The sequence below is a fragment of the Struthio camelus genome, chromosome 21 (genome assembly GCF_040807025.1).
Source record: "Struthio camelus isolate bStrCam1 chromosome 21, bStrCam1.hap1, whole genome shotgun sequence".
In the NCBI taxonomy this organism is placed as follows: Eukaryota; Metazoa; Chordata; class Aves; order Struthioniformes; family Struthionidae; genus Struthio; species Struthio camelus.
The window spans coordinates 3,942,117-3,961,235 of record NC_090962.1 but is presented as its reverse complement, the minus strand read 5'-3'; the positions used below and the strand labels follow the sequence as shown (position 1 = coordinate 3,961,235).

Here is a 19,119-nt window from a genome sequence, read left to right as displayed (position 1 = left end):
GTCTGCAAGGGCAGGTGAGCAGTCCATGAAAAAAAAAAAAAAGAAAAGAAAAGAAAAAATTCAGTTGATGTTTCTACAGAGCTCAGACACGGAATGATCCCCTAACGAAGGGTCCAGAAAAGTAGAGGTCATGTTAACCAGAGCTGCCTCCCTACTGAAGGCTCAGACTTGTCTGAGAGTAAATCAATCTATTTATCTTGCCTGGCCATAGTGGCTATTATCAGTTGCAGCAGGCTTATAGCATGCACACACACAGTGAGTTACCATAGCTCAGCTGAAAATAGCTTGTTCAGGCATTGCAGCTCTACCGTTTGGGACCCCGTGGACCTTTCCCAGCTGCTCAGGACTGTAACCATGTCACATCACCTTAAGCAAGGATCGTCCAGACTGCAGTTTGGAGGAGACTTGCACAAAAGTTAATTGCAGCATGCTTCTCCCTCAGTGGCAATACTGAGCCCTGCCTTCTCCTCATGACCCATTAACAACTCAGTGCAGTGGGAGCTACCTGTGAATGAAGAAAAGGCCCTGCAGCAAGCCCTGCCTCTGGGGACCAAAGGAGTACATCCATTAATTTGTCTGCTAGGTGATTTAACAGGGGCTCTGGCCATTTGACTAGGCTGGGCACTCAGCCGCCATGTTGCTGCTTTACCATGGAGGAAGGCAGTGAGAGGCAAGAAGCCTGACTGGACAGATGTGTGAGCAGAGAGAAGTGTCAGAAGGGACATGGAAGTACTGCAGCAGCTGGAGGTCATGGGGCTTGCCAGACATAAGCCAGCTTGCTCAGCTGGGGAAGGATGTGAGATAGTAGAGGAGAGAAGAGGAGAAAGGGTGGGAGGGAATTGCAGTGATCACAATTGCCCTAGCCCCTCTCCAAACCAAAAGCAGCTCTGCTATGCAGTCAAGTTGTTTTCGCAGGATGTTACAAAAAACTACATCCACTGCTTTATCTCAGAACCTTTCACAGATGTGAACCATGTAGATCTCCCCACATCCTCAGGAGTGAAGAGGGAGACAGCGCACAGGGAAAGCTTGCCAGAGAGAGGAGGTCATTGGCAAACAACCGGGAAAACAACCCAGACACCCTGATCCATGGGGTCCTCCCTGTGTCAGTATAGCATATGTTAGTAGCTGAATGCCCTGCATTTGATCAAACCAGCCTGCCAGCTAGACTCCAGGACAGCACTGCACGTGGCTATGATCTGTACAGCATTTAACCAAGCCACCATCTCTCAGCCTCCAGAGGGTTATATCTGTCTCAGTAACTTCTACTGCTATTGCCTCAGGCTGTGAGGGACTGCCCCAGCAAGGCTCCTCAGATGGTAGAGTTGCCACTCCCATACTGATGGAGAGAAGCGCTGCTTACACACGCTGCAGTCCCAGAACTCACCCTCTGCTGTATCAGTGCGTGCTTGTGCTCCATCTCCCTCTTCTCCACTGCAGAGTCAATCACCAGCTGGTCCAGCTAGGGAAAGGGAGAAGAACACCAGGCAGAAAAGCCAGGAAGGAGGTTTATGAGCCATTGTCCATCTCTGCTTCCCTGTTCTGGGATTACACCAGCCACTCCTAACAGCATAAGTCCCCACCAGAGGGGAAAAAGGCCATGGTGAAGCTGCGTTTGGGTAAACGCTGAGAGTAACCATAGCTCCTGGCTGCCACCCCATAGTGCTGCATGGCTCACCTGACAAGCGCAGGGCTTAGTGTAATGGTCTGATCACTCCCACATTACCAAGCATGGTAGCTGAATAGGAATGAGGAGGCCCTTTCAGGGTGAAGGAGTGCAGAAGAAAGAACAGGCAGATGGAATTAACCGTCTCCCCCATCCCCTCACCTCTGTAGCCAATTTCTTCATGTAGGGATCCAATTCATGGAGAAGACTGTAGCCCTGCTGGAAAAAGGTATACTGGGCATGCATGAAGGACAGCATCTGGGGAGGGAAATAAAAGCAAGGTCAGAACAGGCTCTGGAGCAAGGTAAGTGTGAAAGGCACTTATCCCTTATTCCTCATAAACATGTCACCTCAAGGTGCAGCTCTACCCTATCCCTCCCCAGAACAACCTATCCATTCACTGCCTCTCCCTCTTCTCTATCCTTTCTTCCTCCCACAAATCCTTCTATGCTGCCAGGTAATCCTGTTATGAGTACAAAGCACTAAGAGCATCAGCGTTCTTCAGCCCTGAAAGTCCCCTCTGGTTCTGGCCTGTGGAGTGTCTAACTGGTCCTTCATGCTCCACTTTTGTTAGAAAGTAGCCCCCAGAGCAGTCCCCAACAGTCTCTCCAGGGAGACTGAGGAATCAGCATGTGGACCCATGCAACCTGAAATAGAGAGGGCTGCCTTTAATAAGTCACTGAGGCTAGCCACAGGAAACAGAGCCCTTACCGCATCCAGTATTTCAAACTTCTTCTTGGCCTGTAGAACATTGATCTGTGAAAGGATCAAGACAAGACTCTCAGCATCAGCAAGCAGCCCAGCACAGAGATCTACATACGAACAACTTGTTGCAATACCCCTATCAGCAAACCACAGACTATTCAGAGACACAGTTCCAGAAAGCTAGTTTCTAGAAAGACAGCTATCGCAATTTCCATGTGAAAAAAAGAAGGAAACAGCACAGATGCATTTTCTGACCTAGATTCCTATGGTTAAGGTTGCTGCTAGATGTATGCCTGTAAATAGGCTGATAAGGAGAAGTAGCCCCAGAGTACATTCTGGTATCACACAAAGGAGATGTTTAATCCATCAGGTCACTGCTTCGGTTTCTCTTAGCAGGCCGAGAGGTGCCAGAGCGCAGTGTCATGGGCTTTTTCAGTAATTATAGTGCAGCCAGCCAGGAAATTGCAATACCTGTGCCAGGCTTGTGTTCTCAGTGTGCATACCCTCTGCACACCCTTTTTGCTCAGGGAGAAGTGCCTGGCTTGCTGCCCCACAGACCTTCACATCTCTTCCATACAGAGGCAGCAGTCAGACAGGATACCCTGTGCAACTTTTGATGCATCTGGGCTCCTGGGATAGAAGGGGCCTTCAAGCACATTCAAGCTTTTCCCTCCACCCAGTCCTGTTTCCCTGGCTGGGGAAGCACTGCAATACCATCTTGTGACAGCATTAGGGCATTGCTTTGGGAATGAACCCTGCTTCTGGGAGAGAACCAGTCTGCAGCATTCACTGTGAGGGTAGGAGAGCTCTACCATTCCTAGGGTTCTCCAGCAGGTGCTTAGCAGACTGCTTGTAAAAGTTACCTTTGACAGCCTCACAGTTCACTGCCTCGATATTCGATCGGGAAAGTCCCATCTAGAATTCCTACCAAAAAACACTGGGCATGATGCAACTGGGTACTATGCCCTGCATCTTTTTCTCCTCAGTGTTGTCCTACAGCACTGGCGAAGTGAGCCTACCAGCCTTTCACTCCTAGTCCCTACTCAGTGCAATTGCACAGTTACAGCACATTTCGGAGTGAGCAGCAACCTTTACTCCAAAAGGACAACAGGACAGGAATAACCCAGGATTACAAGGTATGCTGGAAAAACCATAAAGGTAGTATTGGTTTTCAATGTTCATCACTCTACTAGTGAGACTCGAGCCACCAAAATCTCTTAGAAAAGAAGATAAAACTATTGCAAAGCTCCTTGACTGGGGACAAGGGCAAACTCTGCAAGACCTAGTACATTTCTTTGATCCTGGGCCAAGGATCTGGAAGTTAGAAAATATCCTTGAGATTTTAAAATAATACGTAGCTAAATGTAAGAGGCTGAGAACTGACCCAGAGAGTACCTCTTCAAAATTAAAAAAAGAATAGCACAGCTGCATAGTAGCTTTCCCATGGGTCCCATGAACCATACTGAGAAGTCTTACAAGTGCTGCAATTAGCACTAAAGAGACTGTCAAATGTAGCAGAAGGTTTATATGGGGCTTCAGCTGTCAGCATCATGAACGTTATGTTAGCATGACAGAAAAAATAGGTTCCAGTGTGTTAATAAGTCATTTATAAATACAGTATCAATTTGCTCACAGTAACTGAACCTAAAACTGGGTAAGAGTTACCAAAGCACAGCCTGTTGGCTCCTGTCAGAGCTCTGCATGGTACAGTATCCACAAGCATCTCAGAATCAGCCTCTTAATTCTGTACCTGATAAACCTGGTCATCAGCTCCAGTAACACAGGGGAAGACACTAAGGAGCTCAGCTCAGAGACCCTCAGCCTCTTCGCTCCTGCCTTTGCACACCCATTACACTATGTAAAGAAAGGACTGGATCTAGTCACCTTGCTTTATACCAATGGACACTTTCACTCCACAGCAGTAACTTCCAGCCATTTATAGCCATAAACTAGCCAGTATAATAATGGAAATATCCTAAATTACAGTGAAAAGTCATGCCCTGAGCTGTGGCTTTCTGGGTCCTCATCCCTTTGGCTCTCTTCAAGGTATGCTAATATCCCTAAAAGCAAAGTTCCACCATGCCTATTTCAGGCCTGTGGACAAAGCTGAAGATGAAGATAAGTTCTGCAAGGTGGGAAAGAAGCAACAGGTCAGTGAAATGGGGGCTGTCTCTCTGGAGGTTGGGTGGAAAATGAAGGATGCTGGCAAGAAGATTTTCTGCATCTTGCATCTGTTTGAGGACTACTGGGACTTCTGTGCTAGAACAATGACCTCCACAGCAGATTCCTCCATAGCTAATTCCAGGACTTACTTTTTGCCCTGAGCCAAGTCTTCCCTTTTCCCCAGATATCTGGGATGGGATTTGTGGTGAGAAATCTTAGTTTGCTGCAATTAAGATAGTTTTAATTCATTACAAAGAAATGCCCTTCAGTTATCTGGGCACTCAGGGTCAGGAAAAAAGGCCTCTTTTCAAATGTTAAAGAATAAAATTATAACCTTCCTCCTTATATCCTTGATTAGATACCAAGCAATTCCTGGACAAGTTCACGTCTGAACATGACTGTGCTTTTCAAAATTGATTGATTTAGATTGATGCCTTGCAGTGGGCTAACACAGATGACCCCCCCCCCCCCCAACTTTGAATCAGTGCATTTAAGGAACTCTTCCTTTTTCTCAGGGGGAGAAAACGAATTGGACACAGAAGCTTCCCATACTGTGAACTTGACAGCAAATACAGTTTTATTCAATTCTAAATGCTAGAAGCAAAAAATGTGCAATCCCCCATGATTTATACTTTAAAGGGACAGCATTGTCTTTCCCATCCACAACTGACCTGCAGCAAGCCAGAGGATGTGATATCAGAAACCATCTCATGATCACACAGAATGCGTTGGCAGATGGTCTCAATTTGGTGCTGCAGGGATTGACAGCTAGTGGAGACAACATGGATCAACTTTGGCACTGAATTTGTCCACCTAATACACCTGCTAGCTGGAAGGAGAGACCTGAAGTCAGGTGCCAAAGCCTATAATGATTCAAAGAAATGTCTGACTAGGAAAAAAGTCACTCTGGGAGCAGTATATGAGTGTTTCTACAGGGAATCTCCCATTAAGAAGAGCAATTCAGTCAAAGGCAATGCATTTCATTTCTATTACAGAAAAGTGATTGAGAGATTTCCCTTCTCAGCTATGCTGTAGCATTTCTAGGAAGGGGAACATATGTCACAGACATACAGAGTCATAATATACAGTGTCATGCAAAGGCATAAACATATGTAAAGTGCACATTTCCACACAGATTCACAGCATAATATAACCTTCAGAAGTTACCTAGTCCAACTGCCTGCTCAAACAGGGCTAACTTCAAAGTCATATGAAATTGCTCAGTTGTCCAGGTGAGTTTGAAAAAAATCTCCAAAGACAGATTTCACAACCTCTTTGAGTCTTTGTTCCAGTGTACACCACTCTCACTGTGAAAACTTTTTATATTCAACTGTAATTTCAACACATGCACATACACAGCTATGCATCATGCTCACATATGTATGCCCATATACATCAGTGCACATGCATACACACATCTCCATATGGAGTTTCAGGCATGAACACACATATGCAAAAACAGATGTTTACAAGTGTCTCTGTGCACAGATCCAAAAGTCTGCCCTTAAGGACACATTCTACATGTAGGAGCAGACAGTGATTCAGAGGGCACAGAGGCAGAGAGCACTTGACAGTGCTATGATCAGTCCCTCCCTTTGAGGGATTTCAGGACCCTGTTTTGCAAGCCCCTCTGGGAAGATATAAAGATCAAAACAGCCCAGGGTTTTTGGAAGAACCTCCCCTCTTTTATAACCACTTATACCATGATCCTGTGACTATTCCAGGCAAACATGACCAGCTTCATAGCCCCACCTGTGAGACCCCTCTCATCCCCGCACAGTCTATTCTTTTCTATAGACAGGCTGAATTAAGCCAAAGGCAGCTCAGAGCATCCTAGGACCTGCTGCAGATCAGAGCTTTGCCAAGCCATCTGTGGGTTCATACTGGTGCATTTACACTGGCGCCTGGAACTTCAGTAAACCTTGGTGGTTTCAGGATCTCACATGTCAGGGGGCAGAGGGCAAAATGCCCAATGAATTAACAATCCACTGCCCTTTTGAACCCAGCTGCAAAAGCCTGCTTGCACCCACTCACCCCTCAGCTTCATTCTCTATTGTGGATTATTTAGCACTTTGCCTTTGCTCTCTTGTTCAGTACTGGGAGGTGAAGCTAGAGCTGGGGGCTCAGACACCAACCTGTAACACATAGTCTAGGGCCAAATGCCGGAAACACTTTCTGGTGATGGTCAGGGTGCCTGTTGCCTCCTCTACTTCATGGGGCTTGTGCCGAGGTGCCTGGGCATTCTTCACCAGGGAAATCTCCATGTCCTCTCGCACCTTGTCAAACTGCTTCTTGGTTTCCTTGAACTTCCGCACATCACTGGAACCCAAAGAAGTAGAGCTGGTGGGAACCATCGTTATAGAGCAGCCAGAACATCACTGATAAGATTAAAGGAGGGAAAGGTAGTGCCAGGTGCACTAGGATCCGTCAGAGAACCTGCTCCAGATGTCACTGATATTCTAACTCTGACCCTACCTAGCTCCACTGTGTCTGGCTGGACTGACTCCAGACTAACTCTAGACAATTAGTCTATAAAGATATGAGCAGCTGGCAAGGGAAGACACTGCACTCACTGCACTGCAGGCATATATACTGCCTCCAAAGCCCTAAGGAAATTCTCCAAGGATGGTATCCAAAAAGCCAGGCAAGATCGCATCCAACCCCAGTGGCAGTCCATGACTGCCCTCAGAACAATAAATGGAACATTTCTGAACCTGCCCATAAAAACATACTTACATTTCACCCTGTGAAGAGAGTGAAACTAAATGCTTTTCAAATTTAGGACATGGCATTCAGCAAGGGCAGCTGGGCCATCCATGTGCATCTCTAGCAGTTCTTTTCCTGTCCAACTGTAAAACCCAGACTTTAACTTTTCTTTTACCACTCCTATAGTGAGTGCATTTATTAATGTCTGCATTGGAAATTATCTGACCCACAATATGAGCTTTCTAAGCTTTATGCCTAGAGACTTCCCATGGGATCAGGGCTCTGCTTTGTAGGGAGGAGGCTATAAAGGCATACAGCAAGGGCCAGTCCCATCTCCTCAAAAGCGTGCAACATACACCAGGAAAAAAAAAGGGGGGGTGGGGGGTTAAAGTAAGGAAACTGAGATGGTTTGTGTTTACTCACATGTCATGGACCATGGTAGTAAGCTGATGCACATATCACCTCTATGTGTCTGTTCTGTTCCTTCTGAAGTGGTGCTAACTGAAAGGAACATGGAGCAGCTCTGGCACTGGTGCTGTTTACAGGCCATCTTTAAGTCATCCAGGGCTAGCTTCAATTTATTTTAATATGCCTGACTTGAATTGAAGTAGTTTAGGAAAGGTTGCTCTGCCCTACCTCTTCAGACATCTCTGCTTGGGAGTTCAGTACAAAGGAAAGGGGCAGAATGGCTGGAGAGGATTAGTCAGTGCTTTTAGCTGCCCCATTCTGATCTGCCGCAATCCAGAAGTAAACACTTATTATCCAGCCAGGGGAGCTCTATTGATTTACCTCAATTATAAATTGTTATACTTCACAAAGTAGTTAGAAACTGTTAGCAAATAAGTAGCATCCACTTACGCTTTGCCCTAGGGCAGATGAAGCTCTTTAGTAGAGCATGACAACAGTCAGACTGTAAAAGCTAACTCTGCCCTGTGGCGAACAGCCTGAAGTTGCATACACTTATGTATGGACCAGCCTCTGGGCCAGAGACTTTCCCATGGGCAGGTACTGTAAGGTTAAATGAAAATAGATTTGACCAGATTACAGTCCCGGTAGATGCTGCTTCTTTACATTGCCATCAACGCACAGGGCTGCTGGGTGACATGAGCCATCCAGCACCATTCACAGGAAGATAAGGAGGTCACTTCTTTTTGCATTTCTCAGGTCACTTGCAGCTCAGCAGTGTGAGGATTTCACATAGCTTTCAGTTCAGCTTTGTAGGGAACAGCTTCCTCATTCCTACATATCTCCAGTGCAAAGGAGCAGCAGCCTGGTGGCATGTGGTACTGCTGGGAATTCAAAGCTAGCTCTAAGCCAGGCTGCAGCAGCACGGCTGTAACCCCAACACTTGGCAAATAAAACCCTCCTACTCAGAAAGGTCAGTGGCCTGGTGCTGTGCTAAGGCAGACAGAGCATTTGGTTATTGACAGCATGAGCAGGGCAAGCTCACCCCCGCTCACTGTGAACCACAATAAGCACAGCAGGCAGAGACCTTCAGGACTAGGGAAAGGGGAGGACTGGTTAGAGGTTGAACATAGCCCTGTCAGACAGGTATGAAACACCACGAAAGGCATAGTTGCTGATGTTCTTTTGTTCCCGCTCTCAGTCAGGAATTTGCAGATATGGCCCTAGGTAGATTATTCAAAATGGTGCCAAGGGCAGAAACGGTCTCCCAAACAAGCATAAGAGCAACGCAAAGATCAAAGCACCATGGTGTGAAAATGCAGGAGCTGAGCAGTACAATCGCAAAAAAAGAATAAATCAAAGATGCTGCAAGGATGACAGGCCCAAAATGAAGGTGAAATTCTCCCCTCCAACTGCCAGAACTTAAGCAGATTAAATCTGAGCACATCAGAGAAACGATGAGAGAGAAAGTGGGTGTAGGGCAAGTGCTAGGCAGGAAGGGGGGGGGAGGATGAGGAATGGGGTAGAGAGGAGGTCAGCTAGGGACTCCTCCCCCCCCAGCCACACACAGCTGCGGAGAGATTCACAGTCAATTACCAGTTACCCTGGCAACCAGCTCCTGCTTAGCTGAAGGCCTCTGTTGCTTCTGACCTATATTCAGCTGATTTGGGATCTCATGCTGCACTAGCTACTTGCCCTGGGGAAGAGAGGCACTCAGAGGAAGCGCGTTAATGCAGAGATGACAGGAACAGCCTACAAAGGCAACAAAGAAGCTGTTCTCCCATTTTCACTGAAGGGACAGATCAAGCTGAGCTAGATTTGATCAAAGGTACAGACTGTCCTCATCCAATTGACTTCCTGAGCCTGGTTCTTCTCCACCTCAGGCCTACCATGTTAACATCCTTTTGCAGCTCTCTGCACTGCCCACACTGGGGCATTGTAGACCTGCTTTCCATTGGCAAAGAACCCAGAACTAGCAGGCAAGTTTCCAGCTGAAGGCATGAGTACTCCCCAGATATTTCAAAGCATTGCAGCACAGTGATGACTAGCTGCTTCCTCCACTCTTACCTGTCTGCAAGGCTCATTTTCCAGACAGATGATCAGGTTACTCTAAAAGAAGAGGGCTGCTGTGATTTTGAGTGACTAAGCGTGCTGTGCAGGAAGGTAAGAATGCAATGATTTTGCTTGACCCCAAAGTCATTTGGCAGGAAAGTTCCTCCCTTCTGCAAGCATACACTGGTTTAAATCACTAAGCAAATTCTGCATCTAACATAAGGCATCAGCAGTATCTATACCAGGCTCAGCTCAAAAGGCTTTACAGACACTGTAGAGTTGGCCCTGCTCTGCACAGATCTGAACCCTGGGATGTGTCTGATTTCTAGATTCAGTGAGAGGAGGCACAGATAGGCTCTGCAGATGAACCTTATCAGACTTTGGGATGATGCTCAGATCTGAAAGATTGCCTCTTGTCCTGTTTTAAACATGACCTGGGAACAGGATGAAGACATCTGGTTGACAGAGCAACCAAATGATAGAGCAGCAAGATGACAGCAACAGCCACCATACAAACTAGACCCTTGCCTCTGCACTTCAGTGTCTCTTTTGCCCCAAGCAGAGCCTTCAGTAGTTATGTAGAGGCTGCAGTTCTGTTTCTAGTGCAGACAGGGCCAACGGAGGTTCAAGGAGATGAAAACCAGGTGGAAAAGGCAAGTACTCACTCTTTCACAAAATTGTGCAGTTGCTGTCGGACTGACCTCTGAGCCTGGTCAAACAGGATCTAAAAGAAAAAACAGAGAACATGAAATATGTTTGCAATATAGAAACATTTGGGAGTCAGAAAAATCCATGATTGCTCTCTAAGACCTTAAGTACAAGGGACTCAGCATTACTTCAGGGCATGTCATTGCCCATTGCTTGATGCTATCACAACAGATTAAACTTTTGCATCTCTGCAGCACTACCTTACCAGTGCAGAATTCCCGCACTGCAGCTCCCACAGCCTATGCCCGGGCACTGAAATTCCCCAGAGGCCTTTGCTGCCGACCTACTTTCATAAAGTGAGTGCTTGTTGGAGCAGTTGCCTTCACAGCCCGTTTCGAATTCCATTCGAGCCTCTGAGTATCGAGCCTCTCATTTTGCCAGAGGGCGGCACTATAACTGCAAAACTAAGCCACTTGGGGAAGGAGACTGGAACAGTCTCTGAAGGTACATCACAGCCAGTCCCACCATCTCAAAATATTTCTGTAAACCCCAACCCCTTACACTGGACAGGTGGAGAGTCTCTGGAAACAACCCTCATCGCACAAGGCACACTGATGAATATTGGAGAGGTTCAACTTGCAGCGTCAAAACAATTTTTTTTTTTTTAAACTAAGTATATGGTATAACAAGCAAGTTCCTACCAATCATTTCAACTTTATTCTCCCATCTGTCCCTCACAAAAAAAAGTCCCAAGCACATTTCTGTATAACCTTTGCCTATCTTAGTTCTCTCTGTCTTCCTTTAAGAGCTGTCTCCTCTGCCAAATAACAACAACAGTGCTCATTTCCCTCTCTGATGAGCATGATTATGAATAACTCCACATTTCAGACATGCCTTGGGATGACAAAGCCCTACAGCTAATTGGGGCCAGATGGAGAGAGGCTCCCAGGCCACATGGGCTGCAGTTCAGAGGGCAGATCATGCCAGTGGTATACAGAGGGGTCTTCAGCCAGGCTGCAGCAAGCAAGCAGGGCCCGCAAAGAATAGGCACAGACCCAATTTCATTCCACCACCAGAAGCACAAGCATTGGCCCAAAACTTAACACTGCCCTGAAACATCTCAGTACTGAGGTCTGACACCACCACAGCTGTTTGGCATAAGTAGCTCTAGTTCATTTGCTCCAATTTAACCCTGTGTCCTGAGCTACTGATTTAACCCAAAGAGGTCCTGGAAACGCAACTGATAATTGTATCTTTCTTCCTGGGCATGCAGTCACCAGGACTAGTGTTTTCCAGTCCACTGTTTGGCCTTGCTTTCTCTCCTCAAATTATCAATGCCCTTTCAGGGGAGGATGCCTGAGCCCACAGAGTGGGTGCAAAGGGCTGTTTGCAGCCAGGGAGTGCAAGGTTAGCACAGGACTCTGGAAGGCACCTTGGCTCAGCAAGGGGATTGTTTTACCCCACGAGAGGGCTTTGTACAAACAGCTTTTTCCAGTTTGCTCTTCTTCCTTCCTCTTTGTAGCAAGTTTGGATTTCCAGTGGGAGGCTTTCAGGCCGCATCCCTTGACATCCTCACCAACCACCTTCCTTACTTCATCACATAGCTCAAGTAAGACCCAGAAGTGGTGAGCACCTCTGTGTCTCCTGGCTTTTTTCCAAAAGGAAGGAGCAGTCACCTTACATCAGACCACTCACAGTGCAACAGAGCTGGCATTTCCTAAAGCAGCAACTTGCTGTGAGGATAAGAGAAGCCTGGGATTTCAAAGAAGCACCACCATGTTCTCAGCACCAGACCCAATGCCTTCCATCCCTTAGAAACATTGGGAAAATAGTTCCATCTTCATTTCATGGCTCGAAAAGCTGACTGAAACATGGTTCCCTTCGGGAAGCATTTTTTTTTTCCCCTTGTCTACCTACTGGAGCATGATGTGCATCCCCAGCTTGAACAGCACACGCTCCACCGCACCAAGATCTTGGCAGGCACTGCAGAAATCTAACATGTCGCATGAACTCACAGAATCAGAGAATGGCCAGTGTTGGAAGGGACCTCTGGAGGTCATCTAGTCCAACTCCCCTGCTCAAGCAGGGTCATCTAGAGCATATTGCACAGGAAACTCTGGTATGATACAAAGGCAGAAGCTTTAACCTTCTCATGCCCCACAGTATCCACTGGGAAACAGACTCATATAGACAGGGATGCCCTCCCTAGCTGACGTCTCCCATCTGGAGAGAAGTGAGTTATGCTCTTGATGCTACACAGGTGTACTCATCCAAACAGAAAGCACTAAGCACCATGGGTAGAGGGTTTCAACAGCAGCATTGGTTGCAGGGTCTCAGACACACTCATTATGTGTACTGCTGCAGCCAAAGACAAAGAAAGAAGAATGTCAGAACTAGCTGAATACAAACCACAAATGGCCTCTAAATATGAACAGATGCCAAGGAAAGGGGAAAAGATGACGACCCTCAGACTCCCCAGCTTTGTAACTTCACCAATTTAAATTACTTGCTGCTCTAGGCATCCATTTGCATTTTCAGTTCGCCCTGCAACTGCAAGTACTCCCATGGAACAGCTCCCCTAGTGATGTCTGGGCATTGACAATGCTTCCCCCCTGCCCAAGATACTGGGCAGGGATAGACAAATAGCAAAACCACCATTCGATTTCCACCTGCACCTACATCTGGAGAGTTTCCATCATTGTTTTCCACCAAAGTAACACATTCACTTAAGATCAGGGAAAGGAAGGGACACGTCATTGTGTTGTACTCAGGACTACAAACAAGTACCCATGGACGTTCCAGTGGAATAACAGACTCCAGGGTACCTAAAGTCAAACCACAGAGCTAAGGGAGGGCTAAGGGATTTCTCAGCTTGACAAAAAGCACAAATCAGGGCTACACGTAGCTACTATGCGAATGGAAGCAGCAGGACTGAAAGGGCTGCACAGCCATGAAAGCTGTCCCCTATTGCGTGTTGGTGAGTGGGTATCACAATAAGCAGTGCTCGTGTGGGGCGCCTACATCCACCTTACCATCCACGTCTGGAAAAATCTGCTCCCAGACAGTGTCCTAGGGTAGTGCACTAAAAGAAACAAGCAGTATTCTATCAACTCTCTGGACAGGACAAACTGAGTAAGGTCCCAGGCCAGGCAGATCACCCTGGCAGGAAAATATTGCCTTTTACCTTCTGTGGTAGCCAAAGCAGCTCTGCACACTGGTATCTGGCTAAGTAAAGGGTAGATGCCTCCAACAGTGCAAACAAAGCATTTATACAAGCTCCCTGCTTGTAACAGAGAGGCTAGGCTCACTCTCCCATCAGGGCTCTTCCAGCCCTATATGCAATGTTTTTTTCCTGCCACAGCATGGTTTCAGACCAGATCTAAAAAACAAGAGCTTGTAAGACTGCTCATTACTGAATCCATTTTCTAAGAGGGAAGTGAACTCTTATAGTTATTACAAACAGTATTCCTGTGCCCATGATACAGGGGCATCTCATTGCCTCATGTTTTTATTGTAACTTTATCTGAAAACTTGATCTGCACACATAAAGAAAGGCTACTTACATATACACACCCTGTTCTGTCAATGCTCCGCTCTTCTACCCTGCCCCTGTTATCCATGCGCCGAGCCCCACACCACTATGATGGCATCCTTCTTTCCAGTCTACACTGATTCATTCAATGGAGGCCTGGGGTAAGGATCGTCAAGCCATTTGTGAAGGGATAACAGAAAATGAACATGCCTTTCCTGCCAGCAACTTCTCTGCTGAGAAGCATGCTGCAATACCAGCACTTCTCTTATTGCTTTTTTGATCAGTTTTGTCAGGCAAGATCACCAGGGAAGCATTTGTGAGTGGGTCCTCCATTCAACTTTCAAAGCAAAATAAGTGGAGTTTTAAGAACTAGAGTTTCAAATATAAAATTGTTCCCTGGCTTAGTCTCCTTTCCCAGACATGCTTGGAACAAATCATTTGGGTTAAGATTTTCCAGACCAAATATCACCCCACCCTCTCTCTTAGCTTCCACCAAGCCAAGTCCAGCCTATGACTCACATCCGTACTTGAGGAGGGTCAGCATGACAGAGGAGGTGAACACAGCTCTCACTCAACAGCAGCAAAGAGCTCGATCCTACGTTTCACTTCCTCAGTGTAAGCTCCTGAGGCAACTGAACACAATTCAAAACTGGATTTGACAGGGAGCTAAGGAATTCCTTGTCCCCAAGAAATCAGAGAGAGCTCAGTGGACCAGGATTCTGTTCCTGGTACTGCAAGCCTAACTGAAGACACAGGACATCAGACACATCCAAAGAGAAGCTAGTGCTACAACATTCCCACCTTACTCCCTGCTGAACTTGTAAGACAAGGAGGCTCCCACCAGGCTCCAAGGCAAAGTAGGCACTAACACAAAACGAAACTGCATACCTGTGGACTGCTTCACTCATCACTTACACACACATAGTTCTGAAGCAGGACATCACAGGGACACAGGGACACACAGGGCACACAGGGACAGTGACTGACTAGAGATGAACAACAAGCCTGGTAATCAGGGAGCAGCAAGGGCCAGCCAGCCAGGAGTTGAGAGGAATTAACACAGCCAGAAGGACAGGGCAGAAGCCTCAGAAGCCAAGGCCATGTCCCACACAAGGTGAGCAGGGCAGGCCCAGAGTTTTATCAAGGTTCAACCAAGAGTCCAGATCATCAGGCAAGTTCACAGCAATGAGGCAGGTTTAAGGGCAAGCCAGGAACTCAGTCTACAGTTCAGGGTCAGGTCCAGTTATTGCCGGGTAGGTCCATTGTGCCACGGCAGATCTGGAGTCATACTGAAAAAAAATCAGTCCACAGGTCAGGGTCTGGATCAACAGGGTCCCTGGCCAGGCACAGGCATAGCTGTAGCTGATTCAGAGACTAGCACTCCTACAACATAGCTCCAGAGAGGCTAAAAGCCCAAGGCTGAGCTTAAATGGGCTCTTGGGCCCAAGGGTAGAGGGTGGGTGGAGGTCCCAGGTGAGGCTGGTCAGGGCTGTTAAGGCCTATTGGTGCACTCAGGGCCCTGACAGCAATATCCCCAAATGAGATCAAGATCATTGAGAGAATCAGCTACTCTCCTGCAAAATTTGGCCCCAGATGATTAGATGAAGGGTGTGGAGCTTCCTTTGCAGCTGCCTCACATAAGGACAAATGTAGCCCTCTCTTCCCCAGCACTGCCAATTCATCATCCTAACAAAAACGGTTATAAGCTAGCATGAATAACATCTGTGCGCTTATCCCCCTTACGGCCAGTTCAAAGGCCTCATTCTCATTGAGACCAATATGCCCAGAAAGAGTCTGAGGACTGGTTTTATGTTTCATATTAATGAGGGTTGGCTGTCTGGTGGCCTGGGAGTCAGAGCCTGATCATTTTTTCTGGTTTCAGGAATCTTGGCCAGTCAGCAGTCTACCAAACTGAGGGCACTGCAACATGTACATGTGCAAAGGAGAGACAGTCTGTCCTGGCCTCTCCACCTCTTGCTCTTCTCTTCAACAACCTATCCTACTGAAGGGCTGCAAAGAGCCTTTCCACCTCTCTCTCTGTCCCAGCTGAGTCAGGGTGTGGCTGACAGAGCTTTGGAGAGAGCATGGAAATATCACTGCAGCTGTTCTGGTGGCAAAATAATGACAGTGTACACTACATTTTTTCCTGATTTCTTATTCCTACAGTTTACTTCCCTGCCAGTGCAGCTTCTAGCAGCTGAATGTAGCAACCTGACTGGCAGAAGCGCGAGGCAGAATTTGAGCACCCTCTGTCTGGCAGGGGATGTTTAAATGCCTGTTATTCCTGTCTGGCTATACAATTTGGTCCTAAATTGCTTGAGTAATGGCACATCAGTAAAAGGCCACCCATGAGTAGCATTCCATCCAGGATGCCTTGGCAAAACAGCTCACCTGAGAATCTGTGCCCTGGAAAACAAACCAACACTCCTTACATTAAACCTGTACGATTTCAACACAGTTCGAGTCTAACTTCTAAACCAAGCTTTTCTCATGAAAAGCTCAAGAGCCCTGGCTTGTGCTTCAGTTCAAACGACATCTGTTCCTGCCCCTCCCATATTATTGAAGCTGCTTCTCCCTTCTTAGATTCTCAGTGGAAAGCAGACGTCCTAAAATATTCTAGAAACTTACAAAAACCCAGATTTTCTGAACCTCAGAATCTAGCACTGAGCTCCTGTGTTAACTGCTAGACTGGTACTCAATTTCAAGGGGTGGCAGGACATTAAAGTCTTTTGGACTAGTGTACTGTCATTGCACTAGGTCATGACGGCAAACACTGTGAAGCCATAGGATGACAAAAAGCATCTCTCCTTGTCAGATGGCAGTTCTGCATCCACAAATGATATCCGTTGCTGGGGTAGGTTCATGCACCTGGCCCCTTCCCAAGTACTGTCAGAAAATATATGTGGTCCACCCAGCCCTGTAGAGAATAGGCAGCTTGGGGCATTCTCATGTTCCACTTTTTTCTTCCTTCCCCCTGAACTGCACCACTAACCTCCACCCATGACATCTGCCATCTGCCTTACTGACTCATCGCAGTTTGGGTGGCTTTTCTTCTTGTCAGCAGGAAACGCTTCCTGGCTCACTCAACGTAGCTAATTCTCCTCTGCAAGCTGCTATTGCTCCTGCTGGAGGAGTCCCATGATGCAGCTACAGTGCAGACAGCGAACCTCAGGGTTTGATGTACCTCAGTGTAGCACCGTCTGGAGCAGTACTGATGAGGGCAACGTTAATGCTAAGCCTTCTGAGATGGAAAATACCTGGTGCTGCTGAAGATATAGATACACTTAAGGGGCTTAGCCAGAGTAATCTCATCACAACAGCACTTTTACTTGCACCCTTTTGCTTTTCTTATCTTTGTGATCAGACAGAGAGAGGGGACTGCACAGGAATGAGCCAAGAAAACTGTAGATAAGGATGTCAGAAAGCAAGCAGGTAGGCAGACTGCAGAACTCTGCAGGCAGGTGAATGAAAGGAGGTCTTTAAAGCAGGGAGTTGCTTGGGGATTTTCTGTATTTTGATTTTTAATGACTTTTCTTAAGGAAAAAAGTTGAATTTTTTCCCCCTAAGTATTCTCCCCCACCTTTTTTTAGCCAGCCCCAGTAGCAAGACATATCCCCCACCTCACCTCAGATTCCATGTCTTAAACTGTTTACATAACCACTTCCAGATGATTCTTATACAGCAATGGGCCATGTAAGTACAATCACTCCCATATCTCATCCGTTTGATATTAATACTGCTTTGGAATGCAGAATACTAACACAAATGCTTTAAGATACTTTTGCAATGTCTTGAAATTTCCCAAGAGGGTTCATGGAATGAGACTGTTCTTGTGAATGAAAATTTCACTGGGAGCTTCTCTTTGAGGAGAATACTTCCATGTCTCCATGCAATCCTGGCACTGATTCCCTCAGTAAATCTATCTAATAGGCTGTGATGACTCAAGCCCTTCCCCTGGGTTTGGGCTGCCACTAGAAATTCCCTGAGTCAAGCAAGTCCAGCTAGTTTCCAGGGAAATCCAGAGAATATCTCCCTTCTCCACAGGCCACAGAAGACTGCCTTGAGTAGAAAAGACTCCGCAAAAACTCCCGGGTAAAGAAAGAGAGAAGAAACCAATGGCATCACCAGAGTCCCAAGTCCCAAGAGCTTGGACATTTTTCAGTGCAAACATTCAGATAACCCTCAGGAAGGAAATGTGCCTGCAGAAGGAAGGCAAAACAACACCCAAAGAGACCTGTTCCTTCCTGACCCCAGGTGCTTTCATTCCAAGCACGTGAATAGGATGTCTTCCACCTCTCCAGACCACCAGCACACAGCCTCCTCCATGTAAGCATTGTTTATTAATAACCTCATGCCATCCCATTGTTTATTGATGACCTCACACCATCCCGTTTCACAAACCATTTAAAATCTCCACGGAAAGCCCTTCAGATAAGGTTGCCTGGATGTGCACGTGACAAATTTGTGCTGCAGATCCTGATATTTCCCTTCAGGGCACGCGTAGGGCAATAGGCTGAAGGGGAAACTACCTCCTGCTCTGCCAAAGATAGAGAGATGGATAGGAGAGATGGATTGTTGCATCCCCACATTCACTGCCTCTTGCCCTTGCATAACCTTTTGCCTCCCCTTCCTTAGCAGTTTGGAAGTGGATAAGGACAGCTTTGAACTACCCATACGTTGTACATCTCTTGATCTGGGTAGCTAGACGGCACCAAAAAGCTGGCATGGAGCATAGCCAGTTGCATGCAATACTACGGGGAGGATGACCATGCATCCACAAGAGCTGATTAGGCAAGCGGTCCCACTAGAAAGATCTGTTCTGGAAAGCAGTGCAGTGAACTTCGACCCAATTAGAAGTTTTGGGGGAACAAAATCCACTTCAAGTCTAGGGTTTTTCTGCAGTCTTTTGCAATGGGCTGCAAAAATACATGTGAGCTTCTGCACTGATGTAATTCCAAATGCCATTGCATAGCCTCATTACTATAAGCCCAGTTGCCCGTAACTATGAGCTATTAGTCCAGAACTGACAGTGACTTTATGCTCTTTTAGCTACACTCACATAGTTAATTATACTCATCAGATTCTGTAAAAAGGGGGAAAGGTTGTTTCCCCACATATAATGGTCTGGCAGATTGCTAATAGTTTTGAACCTGTTTTGATTTTAGGGAGGGTGTTTTGTATGTGGGGGAGGAAGGAAGCAAGCAAGCAAACAAGCAAGCAGGGTTTGATGTTGACAGCACAG

General features: G+C 46.7%; 1 protein-coding gene across 8 annotated transcripts in view; it reads right to left on the bottom strand.

Annotated features, from left to right (window-relative positions):
* Positions 1-19,119, bottom strand: part of ACAP3 (ArfGAP with coiled-coil, ankyrin repeat and PH domains 3) — a 113,466-nt gene that overhangs the window by 35,916 nt on the left and 58,431 nt on the right. For all 8 annotated transcript variants that reach the window (XM_068916370.1, XM_068916363.1, XM_068916366.1 and 5 more), the window contains exons 5-9: positions 10,363-10,421; positions 6,670-6,853; positions 2,378-2,422; positions 1,829-1,924; positions 1,388-1,462 (exon numbers count right to left, since the gene is read on the bottom strand). In XM_068916370.1, the coding sequence (XP_068772471.1) occupies positions 1,388-1,462; positions 1,829-1,924; positions 2,378-2,422; positions 6,670-6,853; positions 10,363-10,421 (459 nt within the window). The remainder of the gene's footprint in view (positions 1-1,387; positions 1,463-1,828; positions 1,925-2,377; positions 2,423-6,669; positions 6,854-10,362; positions 10,422-19,119) is intronic.